This window comes from Tamandua tetradactyla, chromosome 19 (assembly GCF_023851605.1).
Source record: "Tamandua tetradactyla isolate mTamTet1 chromosome 19, mTamTet1.pri, whole genome shotgun sequence".
Lineage (NCBI taxonomy): Eukaryota > Metazoa > Chordata > Mammalia > Pilosa > Myrmecophagidae > Tamandua > Tamandua tetradactyla.
Genome location: NC_135345.1, coordinates 52314505 through 52342101, shown reverse-complemented (window position 1 = coordinate 52342101; position 27597 = coordinate 52314505). Strand labels below are relative to the sequence as shown.

The 27597-nt window shown below is 40.3% G+C and overlaps 1 protein-coding gene across 1 annotated transcript in view; it reads right to left on the bottom strand.

Annotated features, from left to right (window-relative positions):
- The window catches only part of SPATA18 (spermatogenesis associated 18), a 34114-nt gene extending 7175 nt beyond the window's left edge, over nucleotides 1-26939 (bottom strand). The window contains 10 exon segments of the mRNA XM_077136853.1: nucleotides 980-1155; nucleotides 1807-1965; nucleotides 3562-3667; nucleotides 3669-3807; nucleotides 5566-5756; nucleotides 7317-7412; nucleotides 12033-12145; nucleotides 16649-16764; nucleotides 16882-16987; nucleotides 26577-26939. Coding sequence (XP_076992968.1) covers nucleotides 980-1155; nucleotides 1807-1965; nucleotides 3562-3667; nucleotides 3669-3807; nucleotides 5566-5756; nucleotides 7317-7412; nucleotides 12033-12145; nucleotides 16649-16764; nucleotides 16882-16987; nucleotides 26577-26663 — 1289 coding nt within the window. The 5' untranslated portion in view covers nucleotides 26664-26939.
- Nucleotides 26940-27597: the final 658 nt, after the last annotated feature.

The window sequence follows — 27597 nt, the reverse complement described above, 5'->3', positions numbered from 1 at the left end:
CATCGTTGCTGTTATTTGCACATAAGAAAGAAAGGTGTAGGGTCTCCATCATCAGCAAGCCTGCAGGGATATTGAGTTGCCACCAACTTATAAGTCTACGGTCTGAACAAAGACTCGGAGCTAACATTTCTGAGCACTCACTACATGTAGGTGGCATTCTAAAATGCTTTATCTGAATGATTCATCAGCCTTTCAGCCCTAGGAAGTAGGTACTATCATTTTCCCCATTTGACAGAGAAGAACTAAGACAAGAAAAATTAAGTAACATGCTCAAGATTATGAGCTAATTGGTGATGAGTCAGGATTTGACTTAAGCAGCTTGATGCCAAAGTGGTTCTTAACCACTTAGCCTCTTCCAGATAATCACTAGTTATTGCACAGGATCTCATGAAATGCTCAAAAACTGTTTAAAATTAATTTAATTTTCTCTAGTTTATAAGCGAAATAGTCACCATGTAAAACTGGTGAAATCAATGGTTTAGATAGAAAGTCTAGAGCAGTAGTTCTCATAATTAGTGTGCATAAGGAACACTCAGGTGCTTGTTAAGTTACAGATTCCTGAGACCCACCCCAGACCTATGAACAAAATATCATGGAGCATGGTCAGGAATCTGCATGTTTAAGGAGCCTGAGAAGCCCTGATGCAGGTGATCAACTCACCATTCACTTGGAGAAACCCAGTAGATCATGCAATAAAAACCTAGAACCAATAGGCCTTGCATTTATGACACTTTTCTTATAAAATTTCAGAAGGCTTAGTACTCATTAGTCCTTCCCAAATACCAATATGTCCGATGGAAATCAGACATCACCTCTGAATCACATTTGTCCAAGAAGGAAAGTGATTGTGGGAGAAGACCTGGAAATTGGGTAGTGTCTGTGATGTCCCCACCCAGAGTTCTTTAGCCATCTGTTCCAAAGGAACAAAGATAAGACAATTTATTTGTAAGGAATTTAGCTTCTCCTCCTATTTTCTTACTTGCTATCATTAAAAATTTCTCCATCGGCCCCAAATGCAATATCTAGGGGTGGTTCTAAGGTCTGCATTGCAAAGGCAATGCAACATATCTCCTGAATGAAGTCACTGAGGAGGCAAAAATCAACTTCAGGAGGGAACGAAATCTTGGGGTTGACATTCATGGCTCGGATCACATCCTGAAAAACAAAAAGATGACATCACCTTGTTACCAACTTGTGAGAAACTCTTACTATAAGGCCTAGTCTGAATAAAGGTGGAAAAAAAGCATAAGAGTGAAAGCAGTTAAACCAGAAAGAAGTGCATATGCTAAAAAGGGAAAGATTTTATCACTCAATAGGAAAGGCAGAAAGGTGATAGAAAGAACAAATGACATACTAATGACCAGAAGAGCCATGCCAGAATAACAAAGGGAAAAAACTTCAGGGCTCTTATTGATTACTCCCTTTATTTTTCTGTCCCAGCCAAGTATATGATGTACCAACACAGAACTCTAACTTGTTCATAAGCTATAGCAACAATCGCTATAATAGCTTGCTTTTATTGAGTGTTTACTATGTAATAAGCACTGTGGTATTCTATCTCCCTATCTTAAAGGCCCGTACACGGAATAACAGAACCATAAACTGAGAATATTTGCTCCCATAAAATATGTAAAAAAGAACCAGCCAGTAATGACTGTTATTGCAAAGTAAATTGCATGCTGTTCATTTATGCTTTTCATTACGTACAAGTGATCCTAAACACTGGATGGATTTCTGAGTTATTAGCATCCCCTGTAAGCATCCTCATCAGCTAACTGGTCCCCATATGGGGACTCCAACACTTACATTGACACTGCTTTGGGCATCGTACAGATCAAGGTGACAAATGATATAGTCCGAGACGGTATCCTCAAAGTTACTGGACCCCGCAAAAGATGGTGTCAATGATTTCCTCACGCGAATCTTGAAGTGTCTGAATGCCATTTTAGCTACATGGAATGCCTCCTGCATGTAAAAATGCAGCAAATGAAGTGTCTGAATGCCATTTTAGCTACATGAAATGCCTCCTGCTTGTAAAAATGCAGCAAGCCTCCCAAACCCTTATTTATTTGGCAGGAAGAAGTAGGTAAAGAGGTCCAAAGCAAAGAATTAGAAAGAATGTCCACAGAAATTCAACATCTTATTGGTCTTCTGATAACTAAATGCAATTAGCCAAAGGTATATGTAATCTGGGAGAAATATATCTTAAATTTTGAAAAGTATGTAAACACATGTATGACTATCCATGTTCACTAATTTCAAGATAATTAACATTGTCCTGGAAATCCTGACTGCAGGAAGCCAGACTGTGCAGACGTTCAAAGGGCTAAATTATATGTGGTTACATAATACTCGAAAAGTGCTTTGTTTATGCTATGAACTCATGCCAATATCATATTATTGGTAAAGAAATAAGAGGAAACTATCAATTTGGTGCTTATATTTTACACAAACACCTATCAAAAGTTCAGCATGTTATCTGGCATATGTTAATTTAATAAATATTTACTGAATGCCTATTACATGATAAGCACTAGGAAAATTACATTATTCAAGAAAGACATGACCTCTACCCTTACAGAGATTTTAACCAACTTAATATATGATTCTTAATTACATAAATCAGAAGTCAGCAAACATTTTCTGTAAAGAGCCAGAGAGTAAATAGTTTAGGCTTTGCAGGCCACATAGAGTCTCTATTACAGTTCTTTTTTGTTGTTGTTTGTTTTTAATAACACTTTAAAATTGTAATTTCATCCTTACATTCTTAGCATACTGGAGGTAGAAAAACATTTCAGGGTCCAGGCAGCAGTTTGCAGACCCCTGATACAAGGTAAAATTCATAAACAATTGCAAGGAGGAGATTCTGATAATTCTGTGCTCATACCATTTTTTGAAAATATTTAACTGTTCTCATAATCGAGTCTCTGTACCTCAATACGATACTCATAGAACAAATATATTTGAAATTTATCAAATATCAAATTTGAAATTTTAAAATATATCGAAATTTAAGAAGTATACATATACATTTTTTTTTATTTGCCACACTTAATCAGCTGATATCTTAGCAGTCTTAGTGACTTCCATTAGTTTATAAACAGAAGAGTTAAAGCAATCACAATCTTCTGATTTTTCTGAGAACTGATAGAAACCAACAAACAATGGTCGTGAGCAGTTATAAATCCACTGGGTGTGCCCACATTGGACAGAAGATGGTGCAAATCCACTTAGTAAAGCTCCTTTGAGATAGTCCTGTATTTATGAATACCTCATCAACAAATGCCTGGTCAATATAAGTATTAAGAAATAAATATAAACACCTATGATTGTGAAAACAATTCACCCCAAATATTCTTAATGAAAGGAAGGAAGAGAGAGAGGGAAGATGGGAGGGGAGGAGGGAGAGTGGGAGGAGAGTGACCGATGGGGAGGTGGAGGAATCCCCGGCTCAGTTATGAGGATCTGCTGGTCTTTTTCGGCTGCACCATCCCTTTGAACCGCTGTCTCCCCGCAGCCCACGGGGTCCGCGGAGGTCCCGCCCGCCGCCGCGCCACCTACCACTGTGGCGATGTAGATGATTCGCTGCACGGTCTCAGCTTTGTCGATGCAGCGCCGCAGCAGGCACTGCGCATCGAGGCGGGCCTGGGAATAGGCGTCGCTGAAGGGACAGGAGGGCAGCCTTGCGCGCCACACTCGACAGTTTGGAGCGATTGGGGGATGGAGTCCTGACCTTCGCCACGGCGGTGGAGGGGCTGGCAGATCGGCTACGGCAACGCGAGGTAGGGCTAGGAGACCGGCTCCTGGGGACCTGCTGGTAAGCAAGAAACGGCCAGGGAAACGCTTTGGTGAGCTGCTGTGTGGGTCTTCTCCCCACCTAAACTTCTAATGATACGCAGGAGTCATGAGCCCCTAGAGGTCGTGTAAACAGCTGCCTCGGGGATCTGCCCATGACCTGTGAAAAGGCCCTGCATCTCCTGAGGCTTCAAACACCACCACCACAGGAAGCAATACCCCATATTTGCATAATGAGTTGGAATTTATAAAGCACGGCCACAAATTCACTATCTGAATTCATCCTTTAATCAACTCAGTGAGGCCAGGATTGACTGTTGGCTATTTCACAGATGAGGAACTCCGAGCTCAGAAAAGTGAAAAGGCCTGTCCTTACAAGAGCACAGCTAGCGAGAGCCAGAGTTAGAGAAGTCAGAATTTCTGAATGTATTACCCTGACCTCCCTCTACTAAGACAGCTAACGCATCACACAAGCCTCATGTTATAAAATGGACTGAACACTGACTGAACAAAGAAAAAGGAGATGTATTCCCTTCCTAGCTCCACTATGTCACATCACTGGGACCTTTGCAGTCATTTCTCCTCTCCAGAGTCTCAGGTTTCACCCACGTGATTTTGGTTCTGTTCTGAAGGATCTGGGGGCCCAGGCTAGGGGGAGATCAGGCAGACCAGGTAAACTAATCCATGTGGAAGTACTTGGCTAATGGTAAAACACTATCATAAAAAGTATATTGGTACCAAGTAAATGTACAAAGTAAATGATCAAACTAGCTAGCTCCAAAGAGATTTTTTGTAGAAGAAACTATGGGACAAAAATAGATCACACTGAATGCATGCAGGGGGTGAAATGATAAGCAGAATCTCTGAAGGAATAAAAAGTCCTAATTTGTAGCATTTGCCAATTTACATAGTGCATACACATCACCATGACCTATTTCAAGCCACCAGTTTGACATCACTGAACATAGAGGTAGGAAGAGATGCATTGAATTAGCTCTTGGGATCCAGTGCAGGCTAACAGTAACACAACACTGAGTGATGCCCCAAAATTAAGACTAAGGGGACATTTAGGGGAGTGGGAGGTGGGGAGGTGGAGGTGGGGAGTAGCTTTGATGGCCTGAAACAGGGCATGTTGGGGGTGGAGGTGGTGAGCATAGGGGGATGGTTGTTAGAAAGAAAGGGAGAAATGGAGGGACTCCAAATAGAGACATCCTCCTTTGTCCTCTTGAAACACTGTCTTAATGACTTGCCTTAATGTGCTGGCCATCAAGAGAAAGTGATCTCACAAGAACACCTACCTACTTGCCCCATCAAACAAAGTCAGATATAAGAAAGAAATACCCTGGAGTCATATGGACACTCCTAGAGAGAATCCCCGGGCCTCAGAAAAATGTACTTTCAACATGATACTACTGCTTGCATTATATTATACTCTGTTATAATATATGTAATATGATATATATTCAAGCAGTTTTCCTATAGCATTTCTCTCAGATTCCTTCCTGTAGCTTCAATGTCAGCCCAGAACTAATTAATGCCCAAGTATTGGCACTGCAGGAGATGTTATCTCTCTGTGAAACAGCATAATTAGAGAAAACAATCCTTTTATAACTCAAAGTGTCCCATATTGTTGTGGTTTGGTTCAGAGTGTCATTTTACTCCCAATACCCAACACCCCATCACCACCCCCCCCAAGGCAGGCATTTATCATTAACTCAGTCAACTAAGGCTGCATCAGGAGCTTAAATGAAAAGGTTTGTAAGGGTCTGTCAGACCTTCCTTGGAGTAGAGATTTTTCAGCAGACAGAACAGCTATCTCGTCCTTCAGCGTCCGAAGCTGTTTCTCATAGTCAGCCACCACTCCTGCTCCATCACTCCGCTTCTCAGAGCCCCGCTGCTCTGATCTGGTGTGGTCTATGCTTCTGTGGCGGGCTTCCTCTTGGGCTTGAAGAGATTTAAGCCTGAATAGGAAGGGAGGGAGGAAAGAAGGAAGGGAAAGGGAAAATATAATAAGCAACAACTGGCATGCTTAACAACAGAGGCTACTCTACTGAGCACGCAATCATTGAATTAAAAAAAAAAAAAACTCTGATGGCAATACATAATGAGTAAGCACAACTAGCAAACATCAGACTTGCCAAGTCTATTGGCTTGCGTAGTAAAAGATTCCCGCAGAAAGGATACCTACATACTCTAACAAAAGCAGAGTGAGCGTAGAGTCAGAGTATTCTGCATTGGACTGATCTTAACTGCATGAAACTCTGAAAGCACTGACCTCCAAAATCTAGCCCAGAAGCCGGTCTAAGTCATAGTCTCCTACCTTTGCTATCTCTTTGATCTGAACAGATGGAATATGGGGAAAGCTACAATGGAAATCGAATAACATCCACAAGACAAAATGGAAGTGTGGACCTATGAAAATAACATAGTACAAAAATAAACAAAATCTTTCGAAAGAAAAAATTGGCATCTTCATTAAGATACAAAAAAGAATGATCACCATAAAATAGAAGCAAAAGGCCATAAGAGGACAAAATGTTGTGATGAAATTCAAGCAGTATAAGATGAAAAGGTAAAGGGGAAGATTAAGAAGGATAAAGAGAAGATAAAAAGGCAATGGCAGAATGAAAATCTGCAGTAGAAATGGTAAAGAACAGAACCAATACTACAGGAAATAACTGAGCAATATGGACAATGAATCTGTGAAGATATACCCAAGAGGAAATAAAAGATTAAACTGATGAGAGGCAAGACAGAAGTGGAAGACAGAACAGAGCTCCAAGCTAAGATTTATGGGCGTTCCTGAAGAAAACCAAACAATTGGAACATGCGGGAAAGCAATAGCAAGACATTCTGAATTTTTTCAAAAAAATTCACCTGCCACCTGCTTTTGTGATTGTGCTTGTATGTGTGTGTGTCAGTAATCCAAATTAAGAACAAGGAAGTTATAACCTTAAAGGATCCATGTTTTTCTACCTTCTAGAAATTTATCTTTAGGAAATAATCTGAAATTTAAACTAAGATTTGCCATAGAAATGATTACCACAATGTTATTTTTAATATTGCAAATTAATTTCAAAGTAAATATTCAACATTATGGAAATACCCAAATGTTGGAGTATTAGACACCTATTTAAAACTAAGTTCTGCAATACTTTTCTCTTAGTAATCGAGGGAAATATTAAATGAAAATGCAGGGTCCAGATCTGCATAGTTATATACTTTATTCTGTAGTCTTAACTATTTTTAATGGAAGTAATATCAAAATAATGACAGCAACCGGCTCTGGAATTATGAGAGGATTTTTCAATTCCTTTATACTATGTTGTACTTTGAAACTTCCTATAATAGAAAGGTAATGTTTTATAATAAGAAAAATATACATAAAACATTAATAAAAATATTGCTGCCTTCTCTTTTTGCTCATGAACAATTCTTTCATATTGTAATGGAGCACCAAAAAAGCTAAATTCAAAGCTTAATCAGCAGGCTGCAATAATCCTGTCATTTTTTTTTCTTACTGCTTTTTTAGCTGATTTATTTCCTCCTCGGCAGCCAAAAGGGATATGGCCGATCTGTTCTTGGTTTCTTCAAGAGTCTTTTCAGTTTCAGCCAGCCTAAGAGAAATCAGTAACCAAAGACAGATTTTTCAAAATTGGCAGACTTTCTAAATCAAGGCATAGGTTCTCTTGGGAACTTTTGGCATATAAATTCAGCATAAGCAAAATCAAATTATAAGACATCTGCTTTCAATCAGATAATATTGCAAATATTATGGTGGATTTGTTTGCAAAAACATGCTAGCATCCTTTGCTTAATATCAAACCCTTACAAAGAAATTACAGAACTACCATGCCTTAAAGACTAGGCAATAAGTCCTCCTTCTTATCCCCTAATTCATCATCTGTTCTAAATACACCAAATCCTCATGTTGTTTCTCTATGTAAAAGTATCCATTTTTCTGTATATATCTCTTCTCAATATTTTGCAATGTGGAGCTGCATTTGACTTAATTGCCCCATGTTTCTTATTTATAAGAAAAAGTTGGATGGGCCACGGTGGCTCAGTGGCAGAGTTCTTGCCTGCCATGCTGGAGACCCAGGTTCAATTCCCAGTGCCTGCCCATGCAAAAAAAGAAAATGTTATTTGCCCACCTAAAAAAAAAAGTCCTCCATAACTTGATTACCAGGTGTTTTGTGTCTTTCTGCCTCTGACTTTTACCCCTTATTGAGCATGATTTTCTTGAGTTTTCAAGATAGTTTGGTCATGGATAGCTTCAAGGACTCATCGTAATAAATCATACTCTTTCTTCAAATCTATCTAAACTTAAAGAGAAATGGGAGTGGGACAGATGAAATTGGATGAAGACCACTTGTTCTTAATTATGTAGCCCTAGGACACTGAAAGATCATGGGCTGGCAAAAGTTTCTTGACTTCTTTGACCCTGCCTCCTTGAAATATCAGTAGTCCTGAGGTGAAGAGACCGCAACTACTACCTGACCTCACACCACTCTCCCACTTTTAGATGGAAGAACTGGATCCTCATCTAGAAAGTAAAGTAGACTGAGAAATAATGGGCTAACAGGACCTCTTTCAGACCCAACAAATCCCAACCAATCAGATACTTATGAAAGGTGGTGTAAATTACCCAAAATTCCATACCACTCCCGCTTCCGCCACTAGTAAACGTCCACTCATCTTCAAGTGCTACCCCAAATGTTAACTCTGACTCTCTCAAGAAATGCTTGTCTTCCCTTCTCCTGAGCTCCTCCAGCTCAATTCATAATTATTTATAATCATTCCTAATCATTTGTAATATTAGAAACACACTGAGAACGACTTAGGGGCAAAGATTTTGTTTTATTCATATTTTTATCCCCAGCACCCAAAATGGTGCCCATCACATCACAGACATTAAAAAAAAAAAATTGAAAAATGAATGAATGGAGCAATACAATGGGTGGCTCAGTGGCAGAATTCTTGCTTGCCATGCCAAAGACCTGGATTCAATTCCCGGAGTCTGCCCACACACACACAAAAAAGGATAATCAACATACCTAAATTATAAAAGAGGGCAAAAGTAGCAATAACTTTGCAATGGAGCTACTGGAGATTGAAAGGAAATCGGTGTGATTTAATTCAAATGTGAATATATTACTGGTTTTAGAAAATATATATGGGAATATGAACATTTTTATTAGGGTAAAATTGTCCAAAACCAAAAGAAGAAAATAGACCAAGAAAGGAAGGAGTGTGTGAACAGAAATAAATGAGCTTTTTTTTTTTTTAGCATGCCTGTGTGAGCATAGATAGATACACTCACATGCTCCTTTAGTATGCCTGGTTGACATACAGAGAAAAAAGCAAAGTACGATGCACGTGCTAAACATTGTCTTAGGAAGGTTAACATATTTTTAATGTTTTGTTAGGAATTATTCATTCACTTGGCAAATTATTGGGCACTTACTATGTGCCAGGCATGACTCTGAGTGCTAAAGATACAATGGTGTCACAAAAAAAAGCAATGCAGGAGAATAACTCCTGGAATTTTCCAGAGTAATGAGGAAGTTAGATCATAAATATGCAAACAAATCATTTTTTTGCATTACGAATGTGGTAAGTGCTATTATGAGAAAAATAAATCATTATGAAAGAGAAATAAGGGACAGAGAGAGAGAAGCCCTTCTTGCAATATACAGTGGTTAGGGAAGGACTCTGAGAAGGTGACATTTCATCTGAAACCTGAAGGACAATACAGAGCCAGCCACGCAAAGAGCCAGGTGGAACTGCTCCAGGAAAGTGGAAGACACACACAAAGGTGAGGGAATAGAAGAACTGAAAGAAGATTGTCGAGAGGTGACTGGGTAAGGGGAGAGGGGCTTGAGGTGAGGGGAGAGACAGAGATAGGGCCAGATCCTGCAGGGACTTGGTTTTTTTCCCCTCAGTATAAAAGGAGGCTAGTAATGGCTGTTAACCCTCAAGGTAACTTGATCTAATAAAAAAAAAATGCTATGTAAGAATGGTTTGGAGTAGAGCAAGAATGGACGTAGGGAATCTGCTTGGAAAAAACTGGTCTGGGAAAGAGACATTGGAAGCTTGACCTAGGGCAGTGGTAGCACAACAAAAATAAATGGACAAATGAGGGATATTTAGGAGGTAGATAGAATAAGGCACACTAATAGACATAGGGGATGAGAGGAAGAGAGATTCGCAAACATAGCCCACGTATAAAATCTAGCTAGTAGTCTTTCCTTGTCTGGGAGTTCATCAAACTTGAGCAGACCTGTCCCTGTATAGTCCTGAATTATAGGAATTTGCACCTTTGGAACTAGGTCAGCAGCAAACCACTCTCTGCAAGGTTAAAAAAGAGGACCATTCATTTTATGGCATGTAGTAATCTGGCCCTAGAGACATGTAAACAGAATAAGTGAGTAAGAGAGAACTGGCAACTATGTAATTTGGAGACAGATGCCATCATTTTGTGGTACCCTAAATAAAAAAATAGGTTAGAAACTAAAACAAACAAACAAACAAACACCTAGAGAACCCAAGAAAAAACAGCAAGCATTTCACATATGCAACTTTTCGAACAGTTCTGAGAAAAGGATATATATACATGGAGAGAGAAAGAGAGAATGCCTAAATAATAAAGCAAATAGGGCTAAAGGTATATGAAAGCGTATATGGGTATTTCTTAGTACTATCCTTGCAATTTTTCTGTAAGTTTGAAATTATTTACAAACAAATTTTTTTTTAGAAAGCGTGTGCCCATTAAGTTTCTCAGTCCATGGTACCCTTTATGGGTCACAACAGAGCCATAGTAACAAGAAAGAGAGGTGGGCAATCTTGGCTTCCATTGATGCTAATGGAAACCCAGACCCAAAAAAGTCTAGTCATGAAGCCCTGCCTCATAAGTAGAGGCAAATTGGCAGGAGCCCTGGTCACCAACAGCTATTGCCAGCTAATGCCCCAAGAAACCTATCCAGACCAACATACTACCCATTAGCATAAGACCATCATGCCAAGGAGGAACTGAGGCCAGTCAGAACCCAAAAGGTACAAGACCAAAAGCTCTCTTCCTCCACTACTAGGGGAGCATGTGTCCTTCCCCTAGATGCCAATCTAAGGAAAGAGGAGGGGAAAGAAGACCCCTTGAAAGGTCAGAGCCACCTCTTAAAGGAAGCTTGAACTTTGTATTAACTGAATATCTACACAAAAGGGATGGCAATAAATCCTTTAAAAGACTGAGTTATCTGGAGGTGGAAAATTTAAGGATCCCCTCTCTCCACTCCCAAATCAGCTGGCATTGGTTAAAATAAAATGTAGAAATTCAGGGAAATTATACTTTGTGCATGCTCATAAACTTTTACTGCTGCAGATATAAAACTGTTCATTGATTATGATTCCAGTTACAATAATGAATGGGTATGTGTGGAAGTGATTGCCAAATCCTATGTCATCACAGCCTTAACTTGATAAAAAAGAATTCCTTACTGCCCTTTACATGTCTGCAATGTAGTAATGTAGTAGGAGAAACATCTTATTGATGGATTTTTATTAGATGTATTAATGTATTTTCATAAATACTAGTCCTTTTTTCCTCAAGTACAATCCCAAAGTTTGCAATTTTCCTTGCAAATGATTCCTTGAGTTTGCTACCCAGACTCTGCACATAGCAAGCATCTAATCATGATGTTACCTGGAATTTCTTAACTATTTTTCTAATATTTTTATATCTAATAGTTATTCCAAAACCTTGAATCGTTCAATCCTTAAAGATTCTGACTCTCTAAGCCAGGCATATATAATGCCCCAGCTGAGTATAAATTATAGATATAGCCTGCTTCATCTTATTTTGCTCTCCATTTTCTTCTTCATTTGGTCTTTCACCCTTCCCCTTCTGCATATTTCCATATTTTCCTCCCTAAAAATAGATTTTCATCTAATGATCTTTCTCTGTTTATAAATGTAGGCTGATAATGGGCCTGTGGAGAAGAAGGAGCTCCAGGAACGGAGCTTAGAGGAACACAGTTTTAGGGATAATAACACAGTATAGTTAACCTGTTCCCCAATTCATAGACACTGACTCCCAACTGTCTCCTGCCCCTGCATATAAATCATATTACATATTTGCAAATGTCCACATTTTACATGAACCATTATTCTCTTTTCAAATGTAAAACTTAAACTGAGAACAAATAACTTTTTTGGAAAAAGAGAACTTGCATTCCTCTTACTCGTCTTGAACCTGGTTGAGTTGATTACGGGTTGAGTTCAACTCAGAGTCTAATTGTTGTAGGTCTCGATCCTGTGGAGCAGAGTCTTTCTGTCTCTCCTTATCAAACGAGTCCTGTGATGAAACACAATTCAAAAAACAGTCTGAATATAGGAAGCAATATGGATAAATTGCAAAAAAAAAAAAAAAAGGCAAAAAAAGCATATAGACCCTGTCCCAATCAAGATGATGGAGTGAGATGCTTCAGGGCTCCATCCCTCCACAAAAACTTCAATCGACAAGGATTGGCAGAACATTGTCCTAAAAGCTCCAGAAAACAATTAAAGGATTGTAGTAACAGGCCAAGCACAAATTCAAGAAAAGGGCTTCTTAAAGCAGTAGGATCTCATGGTGCCCTGGCTGGCCCCTCAACTGTCCCCTCACTGGCTCAGCACACATCTGGCCCATATGTCTAGTGCATATCTTTGGTCCTGGTATCAGACAGAGCAAAGTGCATCTCCTGCACATACTGGGAGCATGTATGACTGGTCCGATCTGTGTGGTGGTTACCTGCAGCACTCGCTATCCCAGAACTTGCCTTGCATGTAGAAGGTGGCTCACCAAGCTCTGCTATAGAACACTGTGGGAAAGCAGTCAAGTCATGCAGTTTTAGGCCAGTAACTGCTGGCTTTAGTATATAGTGCAGTGCCCAGGACCATGATGAAATTGTTTCCTAGGGAAGCGGGGACATGCATGTTGTGTAAATGGGAGAATTCCTAGGGCCACATGTGTATACCCAAGACAAGAGGCATAAGCAGAAACTATCAGGGAAGACCCTACACTTTGACCTGGAGCTGTTCTCCAGACTCATTGTATGAATAATCCCTGAAGCAGAGCTCACACAGGTCAATCTGCAAAGACTGGGAGAGATATTTTCATTTTCATTTTCTTCTTCTTCTTCCTTCTCTTCTTCTTCCTTCTCTTCTTCTTCTCCTTTTCCTTCTCCTTCTCCTTCTTCTTTCTCTTCTTTTTCTTCCTCTTGCCCTTCCTCTTCCTCTTCTTCTTCATTAGCCTGTTCAAGTAAAGCTCGGCCATATCACTAGCTGGACACCAGCTGAAGGAACAGACACCTCAGAGCCTAAATTACAAGGATAACATGCAAAAATAGGAAAATGTCCAGGTTTCAACAAAAGATAGCAAAACATACAAAGAAACAGGAAGTGATGGCCTTAGTAAGGGAGCTGATTCAACCATTAGAAACCATCACTGAGAGGATCAGACCTTGGACATACTAAAGACCTTTTAAAAATTGCCCTGAATACAAAAAAAAATACCTAAAGGAAAACAGGGGCAAAGAACTAAAGGAAATCAGGAAAACAACAGATAAACACAAAGAGAATAACAATAGAGAGATGGAAATTATGAAAAAGAACCAAAGTGAGCACTAATAGAAATTAAAAGTTTCCTAGAGGAGTTCAACAGCAGATTGGAAAAGATGGAAGAAAGAATCAGTGACCTTGAAGATAAGACAATGGAAATCATCTCTTCTGAAGGGTGGAAAGAGGAAAAAAATGAAGAAAAATCAAGAAAGCCTGAAGAAACTGTGGGGTACCATCAAGGCATACCAATAAATGCACTATGGGAGTCCCAGAAGGAAAAGAAAGAATGAAAGAGGCAGAAAGAATTCTTAAAGAAATAGAGGCAAAAAAAAAAAAGACATAAATATACATATCCAAGACTTTCAACAAACTCCAAACATGACAAACCCAAATAGAACCACCCTCTGGCATATTATAATCAGACTGTTGCATGCCAAAGATAGAGAATTCTGAATAACGCAAGAGAGAATAACATGTCATATCCTTAATAAGAGTATGTGCTGATTTCTCATCGTAAACCGTAGAGACAAGAAGACAGTGGGAAGACATATTTAAGGTGCTGAAAACTAAAATTGCTAATCAAGAATTCCGTATCCAGCAAAACTGTCTTTAAAAAATGAGGGAGCGGGCAGGCCACAGTGGCTCAGCAGGCAGACTTCTCACCTGCCATGCCAGAAACCTGGGTTCATTTCCTGGTGCCTGCCCATGTGAAAAAAAAAGAGGGAGGGGTTAAGGCATTCCCAGATAAACAACAGCTGACATTCCCTCATCACAACTACTAGACTGGTCCTACAAAAAATGCTAAAGGGAGTTCTGCGGGTCAAAAGAAAGGACACTCTACAACTGTCTGAAGCCACATGAAGAAATAGAGGTCTCCAATAAAGATAGACATGGGCAAATATGAATACTAGTAGTGTTGTATTTTTATTTCTAACTCCACTTTTTACTTCTTATAGGATCTAAAAGACAAATGCATAAAATGCAATGATAAAACAATGGCTTAGATTCAATGCAGAAATATGTCAGTTGTGACAAGAACTATATAAAGGTGAGGGGGTGGAGGAGTAAAGGAACATATTTTATATATGATATCAAAGTTGTTAAATTGGAATTAAAGCAAATAAGATTGTTATAAATTTAGGATGTTTAATTTAAGCCCTATGGTAATCACAAAGAAAATATCATAGAATATGCAAATTCATAAAGACAGAGAGTAGAGTACAGGTTACCAGGGTGGGGGATGAGGGAATGGGTAGTTAATACAAAATGAATGTAGGGTTCTGTCTGGAGCAAGAGGACTGTCATAGTAATGGGTGGTGGGGAAGGTACTGCGACATTGTGAATGTGATTAATCTTACTGACTGGTACGTTTGGGAGTGGTTGAGATGGAAATATTTATGTTGTATATATATTTCCACAATTTGAAAAAAAGAAAGAGAAACTAAAGACATAATGACTATTAAAAGCAATACATGATACTGGATAGAATCTAAGAATGGAGGAGAAAAGGCTCAAAGGACATTACAGGGAGTTAAGAAAAATTGGAATACAGAATGTAAGCTTTTATCAATGTTAAATTTCTGGACCTTGATAACTGCACTTAGGGTAATTATATAAGTGAATATCCTTGTTCATAGGAAATATACATGGAAGCATCATGTGTTCAAGGAGTATGGTATGTGCCACCTACTCTCAAATATTCACAAAATAGATGATAGATGATTTATAGAAAGAACGGTATGGCAAAGATGGCAAAATGTTACAATTGGTGAATCAGGGTATAAAGAGGGGTAGAGGTATGTTAGAGTTCTCTAAATAGGGTTTTTCTTCTTTTTTCAACTTTCCTGTAAGTTTGAAATGATTTCAAAATAAAAAGTTCAAAAAAATAAAGAGCATATGGTATATGATTTCATTTACATGCAGTTCTAAGACAAGCAAAATTATTCTATAGAGATAAAAATCAGGGCCACGGTGGCTCAGCAGGCAGAGTTCTCGCCTGCCATGCCAGAGACCTGGGTTCGATTCCCGGATCCTGCCCATGCAAAAACAAAAACAAAAAGAGATAAAAATCAAAAGAGTGGTTGACACAGGGGCGGGTAGAGGTGACTGGAAGTGGCACAAGGGGTGCTCTGGAGTGATGGAAATGTTTTAGATCTTTATAGGCCTGTGCATTATGGGTTATATGCACTGGTCTAACAAATTATACCTCCATTTAAAAAAAGATGCTGAGACAGCATCCAATGTCTTTTTACTCAGAATAACATTTACGGGGAGGGGTAGGGGGAAATCTGAGAAGTATTTAAAAATCTTCAGGGAGAAATATCTGTTTATTGATAACTGATAGATTTTAAGCCCTTACCATGTGCTAGGCCCTGTAGAAATTGTTTTGAAGGCTTATCACATTTAATTCTCATGATGACCCTTTTAGGTCAGCAAAATCATCAACCCCATTGAGCGGATGAGTAAACAGGAACATAGAAGGTTAGACAATGTACCCAGGGCCATAAATTGGTGATTGGATTTCTTCCAGTGATCTCCAAGTAGGAATCTTTTAATGGTTATCTCATAAGGCCCTCTTGCTAGAACAGCCTTCTCTAAATGCTTTATGTATGTAAATCCATACAAATGCTTAAAAGTAGGGTTGCTGATGTTTGTTTGCCTAGACACTATGATGCTAATATCTTGAACAAAGCATGTGCTATCTTTCCAACTGGACCTCAACTGTTTAAAAACTGACACAGTCCCGTGGAAACCACCAGTATCAACCAAAAATCACGACACTCTGTCAATCAACAAGAATGATGTTTTCTTCCTATCTTGAAAGTTTCCAATTAGTTTTATTTCACACTTTCAGAATACAGAGCTTTCGCCCTTCTGATGATCTCTTCCTCTTCTGAACACCTTGGCACTCTAACCGATTCGTCACTTAAGTTACCTTTTAGTAATAACACTGCCTCATATTGAGACCATGACTATACCCGCATTACAGCTCAAGAAGCAGAGGCTCGTTGATTTGCCTGAAGTCATAGCACTAGCAAGTAGGCAAAGCTGAGGTTTGAATACAGGTCTTTCTTAAGAGCAAATTCAATCCATTATGCCACATGCTCCTTTATACAGAAACTCACCTTTTATACCTGTGTCCCAACTTCCTAACCAGAGCTTAGCCCTTCACAAAGTAGAAATGATATCTCACACAAGTTTGAGTTCCCAGAGTCTGACCACATGCTGAAAGTCAAGGGATATCCTTTAAGATCCATACCTGAAGAGAGGGGACCTTGCTGTCAACAGGTTTTCCCAGGGAAGCAGCAGTAAAGGAAGCCTCCAGCCAAGGCAAAAGGCGTGACTTAATTATTTCCACACCACCATAATGTCCTCCTAAAAGAATAAGCAAATCAGTGCAAAAAATCCAACCACACCAACTCAGCCAGAAAGCACAGAGGCAGAAAAGAAAAACAAAGGAGAGCTGTATAGGAAAGCACAGGTCATTCTCACCTTCTTGGGCTGCTGTAGTGAGGATCCCAAATAGTTGTCCCTGCACTTTAGCAACTTGTTCAATGAGTTCCAGGCAGCGATTTAGGTTTTGATCACACGAGTTGGTCTGCAAAACCAGAGCAGTAGAAATGAGTGCAATTCCTTCATTCTGTGACCACTGCAGAGACCAGGCCTCAGTTTGCACAATGGCTCCATGACTTTGGTGTCCTCTCAGTGGCAGAGACTGGTATGTGTTCACCAAAACCTATTTCTCTTCCTCCTGGGCATATTTTTAGACCACTTTCACCAGCTTCCCTAGAAATTCCTGTGGCCATGTAGCTGAGTACCAGTCTGTGGGATGAGAAGCAAGGTGTACCACTTCCAGGCCTGGCCCAGAAGAAACGTCTTCAGCTATTCTCCTCTTTCTCTTTTCCATCTGCCAGCCTAAATAGAGAGAATCCAGCAAAGGGCCCAGGAGGTAAGGGAGGGTTGGAGCCACACGATTTGGAAGGCTGCCTACCTAACACTTGCATTAAATTGTTACGTGATTGAGAAATAAAGCATGTGTTAAGCCACTGAGATTTGGAGGTTGTTTATTTTAGCAATAACCCTGACTCCCTCCTCTGTGGAGCCCTGCAAAAATTCCTTTTATAAAAATGGATAGACCTTCTATAATACCACACAAATCACTTCCTCTTACTTTATCTGCTTTAATGGTTCAATATTTCCATTTATGTCCATAAGGAACACTACTTGTTAACATTAATAAGGTTTTGAGGTTACATTGGTTACGTTGAGAATAAGACTAAAAAGATAGGGCCTAATCTTTATGCAACATTCAGACAAGATGGGGAAGACAGGCAAATAAACAGTTAGCTACCTTACAGGGGAATATTAAGTGGGTAAAAGATCTACTCAAGAGCCAGTAGGCTTGGAAAGTCAGAGAAGGCTTATGAGATAAAGTAAAATCTAAGCTGAGAAGAAATTAAGCAGACTTGGGGAAAGGAGTTTTGTTCAAGTGGTTGTGGAACATTCTAAGCAATGATCACAGAATGTGCAGAGGCCAAGAGGTAGGTCATTTAGCTATTCTGCATCCATCATCTCCTTGGTGAGATTTTACTACCTCATCATTAGCCAAAACAGTAATGGATTCCACCATTAAAAAGAGGAGGAGTCCAACTACAAACAACAAATAAATCATGTGACTGTAAAAATGCATAGATTTACATGTCTCCTCAAGCCACAATAAGAAAAAGTTTAGGAGACCTCCAGGCAAAAGTTTACAAATAAAATACATATCTGTAACAACAGGGGAAATGGCTCAGACAGGCAGGACGTTTCCTGAGAACAGGAACATGTCTGGCCTGTTCACTATAGTATTTCCAGCCCTGCACTCTTTAGTTTCTATATATGCAGACTCAATATGTATAGGATGAATCAATGAACATGCAATGATTCATTTACTTTGTATTACATACCTCCTGTCCACCAAGCACTGTCAGAGCTTTACATATTTTGATGGTCAATTTTATGTGTCAACTTGGCTAGGATATGGTGTCCAGTTGCTTAATCAAGAAAGCACTGAACTGATTGTTCCTGGGAAGGTATTTCATAGATAGATTTGCATCCATAATTAGTTTATTGTATCTATAGCTAATTGCATCTACAATTAACAAAAGAGATTGCCCTCAGAAATGTGGGGAGTTTCCTCATCCAGTTGAGTTGGAAGTCTTAAAGCCAGCATGAGGATTTAAGAAGTCAGAAAGAATTTCTGCCTCTGCTTCAGCCGATCAGCTTCCCCTGGGAAATTCAACTTCACCTTTATTGAAATTCCCTGCTTGCAGCCAACCCTATGGAATTCGGACTTGTTAGCCCCCACAGTTGCATGAGCCAATTCTTTAATAAATCTCCATATATATTATATACAATTTTATTTTCTTATATATATACAAATCATATATAATCTTATTTTATATACATACATACATTTCCTGTCAGTTTAGTTTCTCTGGAAAACCCTAGCTAATACACATATATAAATTCATTTTATCCTTACAATAGTACACTATGAGATAGGAGAATGGTTATCATCATCTCTATTTCCAGATGAGAAAACTGAGGCACAGAGAGGTTAATTAACTTGCCCAAAGTTATTCAGCTAGTAAAATGTCAGAGCTGGGATTTGAACCTAAGCCATGCTCTGAACTACTAAATTAGATGGGCTTTTAGACCATAATTAGTGCTGGGAGCAGAGGAAGTACTGGGTAGTATGACAGAGAGTAAATGTAGATGACAGTCAGGGAAGTCCCTTCGGAGAAGGGGATATTTGAGTTAGGTCTTAGATGACAACTACTAGAGAAAGAGTTGTGGGAACAGCAAGGGCAAAGGCCCTGAGGCAAGAGCAAATTTAGCAAACTTGAGGTTCAAAAGTAGGAAAGATGTGGTAGAAGCATACATCAGAGAGATTGGTAGAATAGATTCCTGGAGGGCCATGCAGGTCCAGTAAGGAGTTTGGATGGGATGGACTTACATGGGAGGGAAGCTGGTTTACTCTTCATGCTTGGCAAATAGCACCTAATGACTAGTTCTGTTGTAGTTTTTATTTCTGTTTTAGCCATTTATTTCTCTGTCTCACTCTTCTATCCCCTCCTCCCAAAAAGACCATGAGCTCTTTTTAAAAAAGGACTTTATATTTCTTATATTTGTAGTATATTGCCACTAGTACCTATAGCAAATTGAAGGGCCCAAACAATATTTGATGAACAAATTAATGAATGAGTGAGTGATTTAAGAGCAGAATGCTGCCATGATCAAAACATTTGGAACCCACATCCTAAATTGCTATCTACACTCCTTCCTTGTTGAACTAGCAGCCCTCTGCCCTTGCCATTTTACTCCTGTTCTAACCACTCTGAATTTCAATTCCCTGCTTATAAGACTTTTGCCCTAGGGTTAGAGCATGCCAACTGGTAAGGGGGCAGACAAAGGCCTTGGAAGTCAAACAGACCTGAGTAAGAATTTCAGCTGCACCACATGCTGCAGCCTCCTTGTCATCCTGCACAAGTTACTTAACATCTCTGGGTCCATTTCCTCCCCAATAAAATGGGGATAATAATGCTCTGCAGAGTATTTTGAGATTTAAATCAAAATAATGTATTTTCGGCACTTCAGAGGGAGAAGGGGTTCAATAATTGGTAACTATGAGGTGGTATGTGGTTTTGAAAGGAACAAGGGACTTAGGAATGAATCAAACTTTGGTTTCAATTTAGTTCTGCTACCTATTAGTTGCATTCTCTGGGGAAAGATATCTAAATTTGAGCTTCTGTTTTCTAATATTTAGAATGTGGTTGATACCTACTACATGTGTTCACTTAGATGCAGAGCCTCACACAATGGACATGCCATTATTGTAGTGTGTTAACTATCTGCTTCTGTGCCTTACCCAGTGCCTGTTATATAGTGGGGGCCCAAAGGAATACTTGTCAAATGAGTGAGCACACAACTTTAAGAACAGAAGAGACTATATCGCGTAACTCCTGTTCCCAAGACATGTCAGAACATGCTGCAAATGCTAACACAAAGCATTGCATAAGATTCACAAGTTGCAACAGGATCACATATCCGACAATGCATACTCACGTAAGATAAATAGGTCAAAGATGTGAACTAATTATTCTGTCGTCTAGTACCAAAGCACAGGCACTCCAGATTCATTCATTCACAACTCATTGCCTTCCTATCATATAGAAGGCCCCTGGGCTGGCATCATAGGAATCAAAGCTACATTTAAAAAGGAAAAAGAAAGTTGTCTGCTGTCCCTGAGCTCACCTGTTGGAAGAAGTGGGATGCAGAATGGGAAACACGTGGATAATAAATAATGACTTGAGACTTTATGAAGTTCCCCATGGGGATAGTATGCTGTGGAAGGAGCACAACCCCTGGTGAGGGGTGAGGGATAAGAGAGAAGGGCATTTCAAGAGGAGAGAATAGCAAGCACCAAGGCTAAGAGGCAGAAAGTCAAGAGGGAAGAATAGGGTACAGGATCCAGAAACCATAATGAAGGACTTTATTTTCCACATTAAGGATTCTGGGCTTTATCTTATGTTCGAAAGGTGTAAGCGGTAGGCAGATGCGGTATGGCATGGCAGATTTGATTTGTCTTTTACAAAAATCACTCTGGCAGAAGAAACCAGACAGTTTGGATTGGGGAGCAGTCTGGTAGAGAGCGCTCTGGTTGAGTGGTAGTGATGATCAAGCAAAGATGTGGAGATGTGAAGAATCCCCTAAAGGTATGTCCCAGCCCCAAATCATACCTGTGTCAGCCAAACTTCCACTGATTCTAGCATTACCTGAGAGGGAGGACTGGAAACAGGAGGAGGGGTGTGAGAGTGATGGCATAGAAGGGTCTTTCTATGGAGGTATCACATACTAGGTATCTAGTATGTGATAACCAGGGTGGTGCGATGGTGGCTCAGTGGCAGAATTTTCACCCGCCATGACGGAGACCTTAATTAATATTCCTATGAGACTTATTTTTCCACTGTTCATCTTCTACCCTCCTCAAAGAGTAAACAACGATGATGTTTACAGTAGCAAGTTTGTCCAAGATGAAAATTAAAAATATCAAAAAGTTGGTAGCCTCTATTAAAAATAATAAAATCTTCAAGTCTCTTCCTTTCATAGTCATGAGTTCTTCATTAGTAACTGCAGCAGAAAGGATGGCACCGATCAAATATTCCATGTGCTTTTCCACATTCTCCTAGATCTCTTGAGGTTAGGCTGGAGCCACATAACCAATTCTGGCCAGGGGTCTATGAGCGGAAGTGATGGGTGTAATTTAAGAGCAGTGCAAGCGCTCGCTCTCTCTCTCTCTTCCCTTGGAAGGTCACATAATGATTTGTCCTCCTCACAGTACAGAAGGAGGGTGCCTAAAACTGAGACAATGGTGGAAGAGAGGTGCCCTCAGACTTGGCATGAATGAGAAAGAAATGTTACACTGAACCACTGAGATTTGGGGTTTTATTCATTACTGCAGCAAAATCTGGCTCATAAGGCTATAAAGAAAAGTGCTCTCTATAAATTTTCAAATTAAATTAATTAAGTGTGTAGCAGTTTGTTGACTAAGAGAGTCTGTTTGAACACACCATAGCAACTTCAACAATCTTGTGTGCCAGGAATCAGACATGTTTTGGCATAGAAGTGGCCTCTATTTCAACCACAAAGATTATTCTAAACCAAAGACATGCCTCTTTAAGAGCTCTTTTTTTATATGTAGATATTTAATACGCTGTTTTCACTTGTTAATGCAGATTCCTATAACCCAAGAGGAGAATAATACAAGAAAAGGCATGATCAGTCCTTTCCACCATTCCCACTCATTAAATCATCAAAAGTTTATAGATTGTAATTGGGTGTCTATCTTACTGAAGAAATGTAATCTTATAATTTGGGGATGGCGTTGTAAAGCGTATAGTAAATTTTTTCCATTTGTTATTTTAATTACATAGAGCACATTAAAAATAAAATCTCAGAGCATCTGACCCAGGCTGACTCCCTGGTCCACAGAATTCTAAGGGGAAAGGAAAGCATTTCTGAGTGAGAGGGGGTTAAGCCCAGAGTTGCTCTATTCCACGTACTGCTACCAACATTGTAAGGAGGTTATTTTCTCTTCACATCTTAACATCTGTATGGAGTAATTGGGTGATCAGAATTCAATTCTCCAAATAACCATGCTCCAAGAAGTTGGGATCCACAAACCATACAGATGGTGCATGATAAATTTAAGCATTTGGGGTGGCATAATCTTTCATCAACCTTAAGGCCATTCTTAGAGTATGTGACCTTGTTTTCTAAAGATGCCAAGGTAGCTTACAGGAGGTTGATTCTCTCGCCTAGAGTATAGTCCAACCTCATCTGTTCTCCCTAATTGCCCTATCATGTTACAGCTAGAGCAACCTTTCTAAAACACAATCCCTGCATAATGCTTTTAGTTTTTCTCACTCATTCTCATGATAAAGGCCAAACCCCTAACACACATCCTAAGGTCTTTCACCATCTGGCCCCAACCACACAACCTACGCAGCCTCCTTTCACTTCCACCCCATGCCTTGAATCATTTATAGTTTCCCTGAAATATGCTAGCTTTTCCATGCCTCATGGCTCATTGTATGTGCTGTTTCCTCTCTCCTCCCAACTCTTCTCCAACTGGAAATTTATCATTAAGGTGCAGCTTACATTTCTATTCCCAGCAACTCACAAAGACACAGGCACATAGTACACTCTGTAAAAATGTTAGTTGCATGAATTAATGAATGAATAAATGTACACTGCAATAAGTAACAAAGGCAAAGTGCCTAACTTAGACTTTTACACAGAGTAGAAGCCCAGTAATCATTTGTGGAATGAATTTTTAAGCTTTGATAATTGGCTCAGTTCCAGGACAAACAGGAAGGGATGCTCTATGGTACTTTCAGCAACATTCTCAATAAACACAAAGGAGGTAAAGAATTTCTCAAAGTTAGTTGTTCAAACCTAAGTGTCCCTGAACTTTCAGTAGAATCCAAGTTTTTAAAGGTAAAGTCTCTGTCAATACCTGAGGCAAAGTTTGCACTATTTCAGCATAACTTCAGTAATGAAAAGAAAAATTTGAAAATTAACCCTGCTTGTAATTTTTAAAAAATAGATTAGCAAGCAAGAAGTAGTTTTGAGGACTTAGGCCCCTAAAAAGTGCTAGATGTGATAAAAGAGTTTAGGCCAAAAAATTACATTTTAAAGGATGTACTATCTCTGGCAACATTTATAGCATACAAGAAACAGACCCTAAAACACAGCTAAAGGCTGTGCATAACTTGATGATGACAGCTGGACAACAAAGAAGCATTGAGTGTGGATAAGAAGGAAAATATATGAAGGAAATTACCAAGAAAAACTAAATAGAATCTGTTACTATGGATAATGGCTAGTTTGAAGGAAAATCAAAATGTTGCATTGGGTTTTAGAATTAATCAATTCAAGTCATTTATTTATTTTACTTTATTTACAGCCAGGAGGATGCCTTAATCACAATCCTAATTCTAAAGGAGTATATATGGTCTTTTATCAGCTTGAGTTAATTAGAACTAAATCAGTTTGTTCACAGCCAGCAGGTTTATCATCACAGGTGTGTCAAATAAAATCAACCGCCCAAAACAAAATTTACAGCTTTTAATTAACAAACATAGTCTCTACAAACAATATTTTAACAAATGTAGTTCCTACAACGAATATTCATCATGTTAGTATTTCAATTCATCATATTAGTCCTTGGAACTAATAAAACAAATCTTGCAGCACTACAGGACAGCTCTTAACTATTCAACCGAAATTCAAACTATAGATGACAAGATAAAGAAAAAGTTTAGATCTAACTTAAACTTTATGGTAGGTGGTACATAGAGGTCTTTTTACCTTCTCTCTTTAGCTACACCAAAGACTGATTATTAGTCAAAAGTTCTTGCATACCCTCACTTGTGTCCCTAATTGGAAATTGTGGCATCTGGTTTCAATTCAACTTTAAGAAAGACTGAATTAAAGATATTTGGGGGATTGTTTGAAATTCTTCACTGGTTATGAGGGATTTGAATCAAAGAAATTGGGTTTCTGAGAAAATGGTGATGGCTTTTCGATCAGCCATCAAGTATTTGTTGAATTATCGGGTGCAAATTGTTCTAAGTGTTGGAAATGGATTGGGTAGGAGGGAGAATAATAGACGTGGCCAGATACGCTAAAGGGGCATAATTGTGTAGAACCTTGGAGGGCAGGGTAGGAATTTTGGCTTTTATTCTGAGTGAGATAGGAAGTTTGGAGGGTTTTGCCAGAGGAGTAACTTGATCTGACTTTACATTTAGAAGAATCAATTCGGGTCATTATTTTTGTAAAAATCCTGGTGAAGAATGACCAAGGATGGACATTGGTAGTAGCAATGGCAGCAGTAAAAAGTGCCCAGACCCCATATGAATTTTGAAGTTGGTGCCAATAGATTATGCCGATGAAAAGGAGGTAGAGTATAGCATGATAAAGACAATTAAAAGTGGTTTATGGTTGGGAAGTGGGAAAGGCTGAGTTCAGTTTTAGACTAACTGGACTCTGAGATGACAAAAACCCTCAATTTGAAAATGTCCAGTGGGCAACTAGAGAAGTGAGAGCTCAAGAGTGAATAGGCCTTAAATATAGAGAAGATTCATCAGCATACATGTAAGACTGGAGGTTGAAGAGAAGATTCCTGAAGTCTGGCCCTTGAAGAAGAGGGGAGTGGATCAAGCAAAAAGGAAAAACTTATCAGAGCCTTAGAAGAATGGAGGTCGTAAGAGTCCAATCCCAGCGAGATGCCGGGGAGCTCAAACATGATGATGTCTGGGAAATGACCATGAGATTTGGAAAGTCATCGGTCTTAGAGAATGCAGTCTTTATTACAGTGTGGCGGTCAGGGTTTGGGGGTGGGGGTGGAAGAACCTGATTGAAAAGTTTCAGAGAGCACACAGGAATGGAATGGACTCACCATCACCAAGAAAGAAATGTGTACTTGAGGCACTTTTCAGTTCTTACAAGTGGTACCTAAAACAATCATTTAACTTGGCCCACTCAAATGGTTGTATTATTTGTATTAAATGTCACCTTGTGAAAATTGCATTTAAAGTTAAAGACACTGGGCAATTAAAAAAATCATTTTGTGGTTTCCTTTTTGGAAGAGGTAGTTTTAAGGAAGGTGGTGAATACATGTGTTAGGATTTATTGTTCTCTACCTTCTGAAACTGGATGGTAATTAGATACTTACAAAGTGGTGGTGGGGAACTGAAGTCTTTTTTTGTGATAGATGCCTTTAATTTCCCTGCAGTCTTAACAGGGATGAAGAGACAGTGCTGGTTCTACAAAAGGGAGCAAAGGGGATATCCACTAAATACAAGAAAGGAAGGCTAAGGAGAAAGATAGCTGTTCCTTGATCTCCTCTCTCTTCAGGAATGGTGGTTAAAGAGTGAAGGGAAAGAGCAAAGGGCTCAGGACAGTACCAGTTTGCATTCTTCCTGGCAGAGCTTCCGAATCTCAAATCAAAAATTTAAATCTGAAAAGGAACTTTACATATCATCTAGTGCAATCGCTCCTATTTAAGGAAGACAAGTGTAAAGCGATTTCAGCATTGGAGATCTGCTTTCCTGTGTGGGAATTATGGGGGATCCGGGTCGGGATCAATGAGTTGAAGAGTGCTTATGAGTGTGATGACAAGAATTTGGCTCGTTACAAATGCCTATTTATCAAGGCCTGCTGAAATCGACCTTGGTGTTGAACTGTGCCTTACTTTCTATACTGTCTAGTACACAAGTGAAACCTGCAACGTTGGCAAATGCTGTTTCGCTGTCAGGCTTGACCTGACTTGCTCGCCTTTTGCTAGGACCGCCAGCGTCCTTGACTACCATTCTAAAGGAATCTGCCCTATCCAGTGCTCCGCGGGCCGCAGCTCCCCAGCCCGGCTCCGTTCCGCGGAGAGAAAAGGGCACAAGCAGACACGTGCCCGTCCTCCCCCGCAATCTGGGTTGGAGGCTGGGGTCCCAGTTAGGTATCACAACAGCCCGGGCTTTGCAAAGCAGCCACTTTGATGTCAGCCCTAAGAAAGTCCCGCCGAGGACTATGCAGGAGGGAACTAGAGCGAGGGCGAGCTCCGGGAGCCTCCCACCCTGACTCACGTTATACTCCCTCAGCCAGGAGTCTAGCTTCTCCTGCAGCGATCTTAAAGATTCGGTCGAGACCAGTCGCTTCAGGTTTTCCGCCATCTCTCGCTTTTCCGCTCGGCCGCGATCTGATGGTAGTGTGGAGGGGACTAGCCCGTAGCCTCCGCCGGACCGGTGGGGGAGATGGTGGGAAAGGTGTTATCTTTCTGAGGGTCTCACACCGTGGCTGGTGTTTCCATCCTCCCCCTCGCGTCGGATGGGACAGGGTTCGGGAAGCCGGGGGGAGATGCCCAGGGCCGCAGCCGCCTCGCCTCATCCGCCGCCCGCGCGGTGTCCGAGCCCCCCGGCGGCGGTGGGGTGAGTCGGGACCGTAAATACCTCAGCGATTATTAAACAAACCTTGACGTGGGCTGCCCGGCTGCCAGGGAAGCGCGACTCGCGTCGTGGCAACGCTCGCGCCGTCCCTCCCCCGCCCCCTCCCCCCTCCCGTTCCCCGGGTGCCCTCCCGCAGCTTCCCCGGACCGGCGTTCCATGTCACTGCTCCTGCTGCTACTGCTCTTCCTCTTGCTGCTGCTACTGCTGTTGCTGGTGACCGAAGGCGAGGGCGCCCGAAGCCACTGAGACTCGGGGTTGCACCGGGTGCTGGAGGGTGCCCACACCCCAGATGGCAACGGCGCAAAGCCTTGGTGCGCCGCTAGGGGGCGCAGCTCGGGCTCGTGGGAGGGGGAGGCCCAGAACTCCCTCCCCACCAGGGATTCTGGACGACCACGCATGACTAGAAAAGCAAAAGTTATTTCTCTGCAAGAGTTTTTGTGAAGGCTCTTACGAAGTACCTGAAAGTGACTCTATTTAGATTCTTTCCTTTATTCTTTCACCTCGCATACTTTGTTTTCATTTGTGCTCCCCTAGAGTTTACCTGTATGAAACTTGCTTCAACTAAAATGTCAATTCTTCCTACTTCTTCCTTTTACTTTGTTCCATGGCCCTAATTTTTGCTCCAGGGTGTTAAAGTTCAACGCTCAAATTTAGGCAAGAT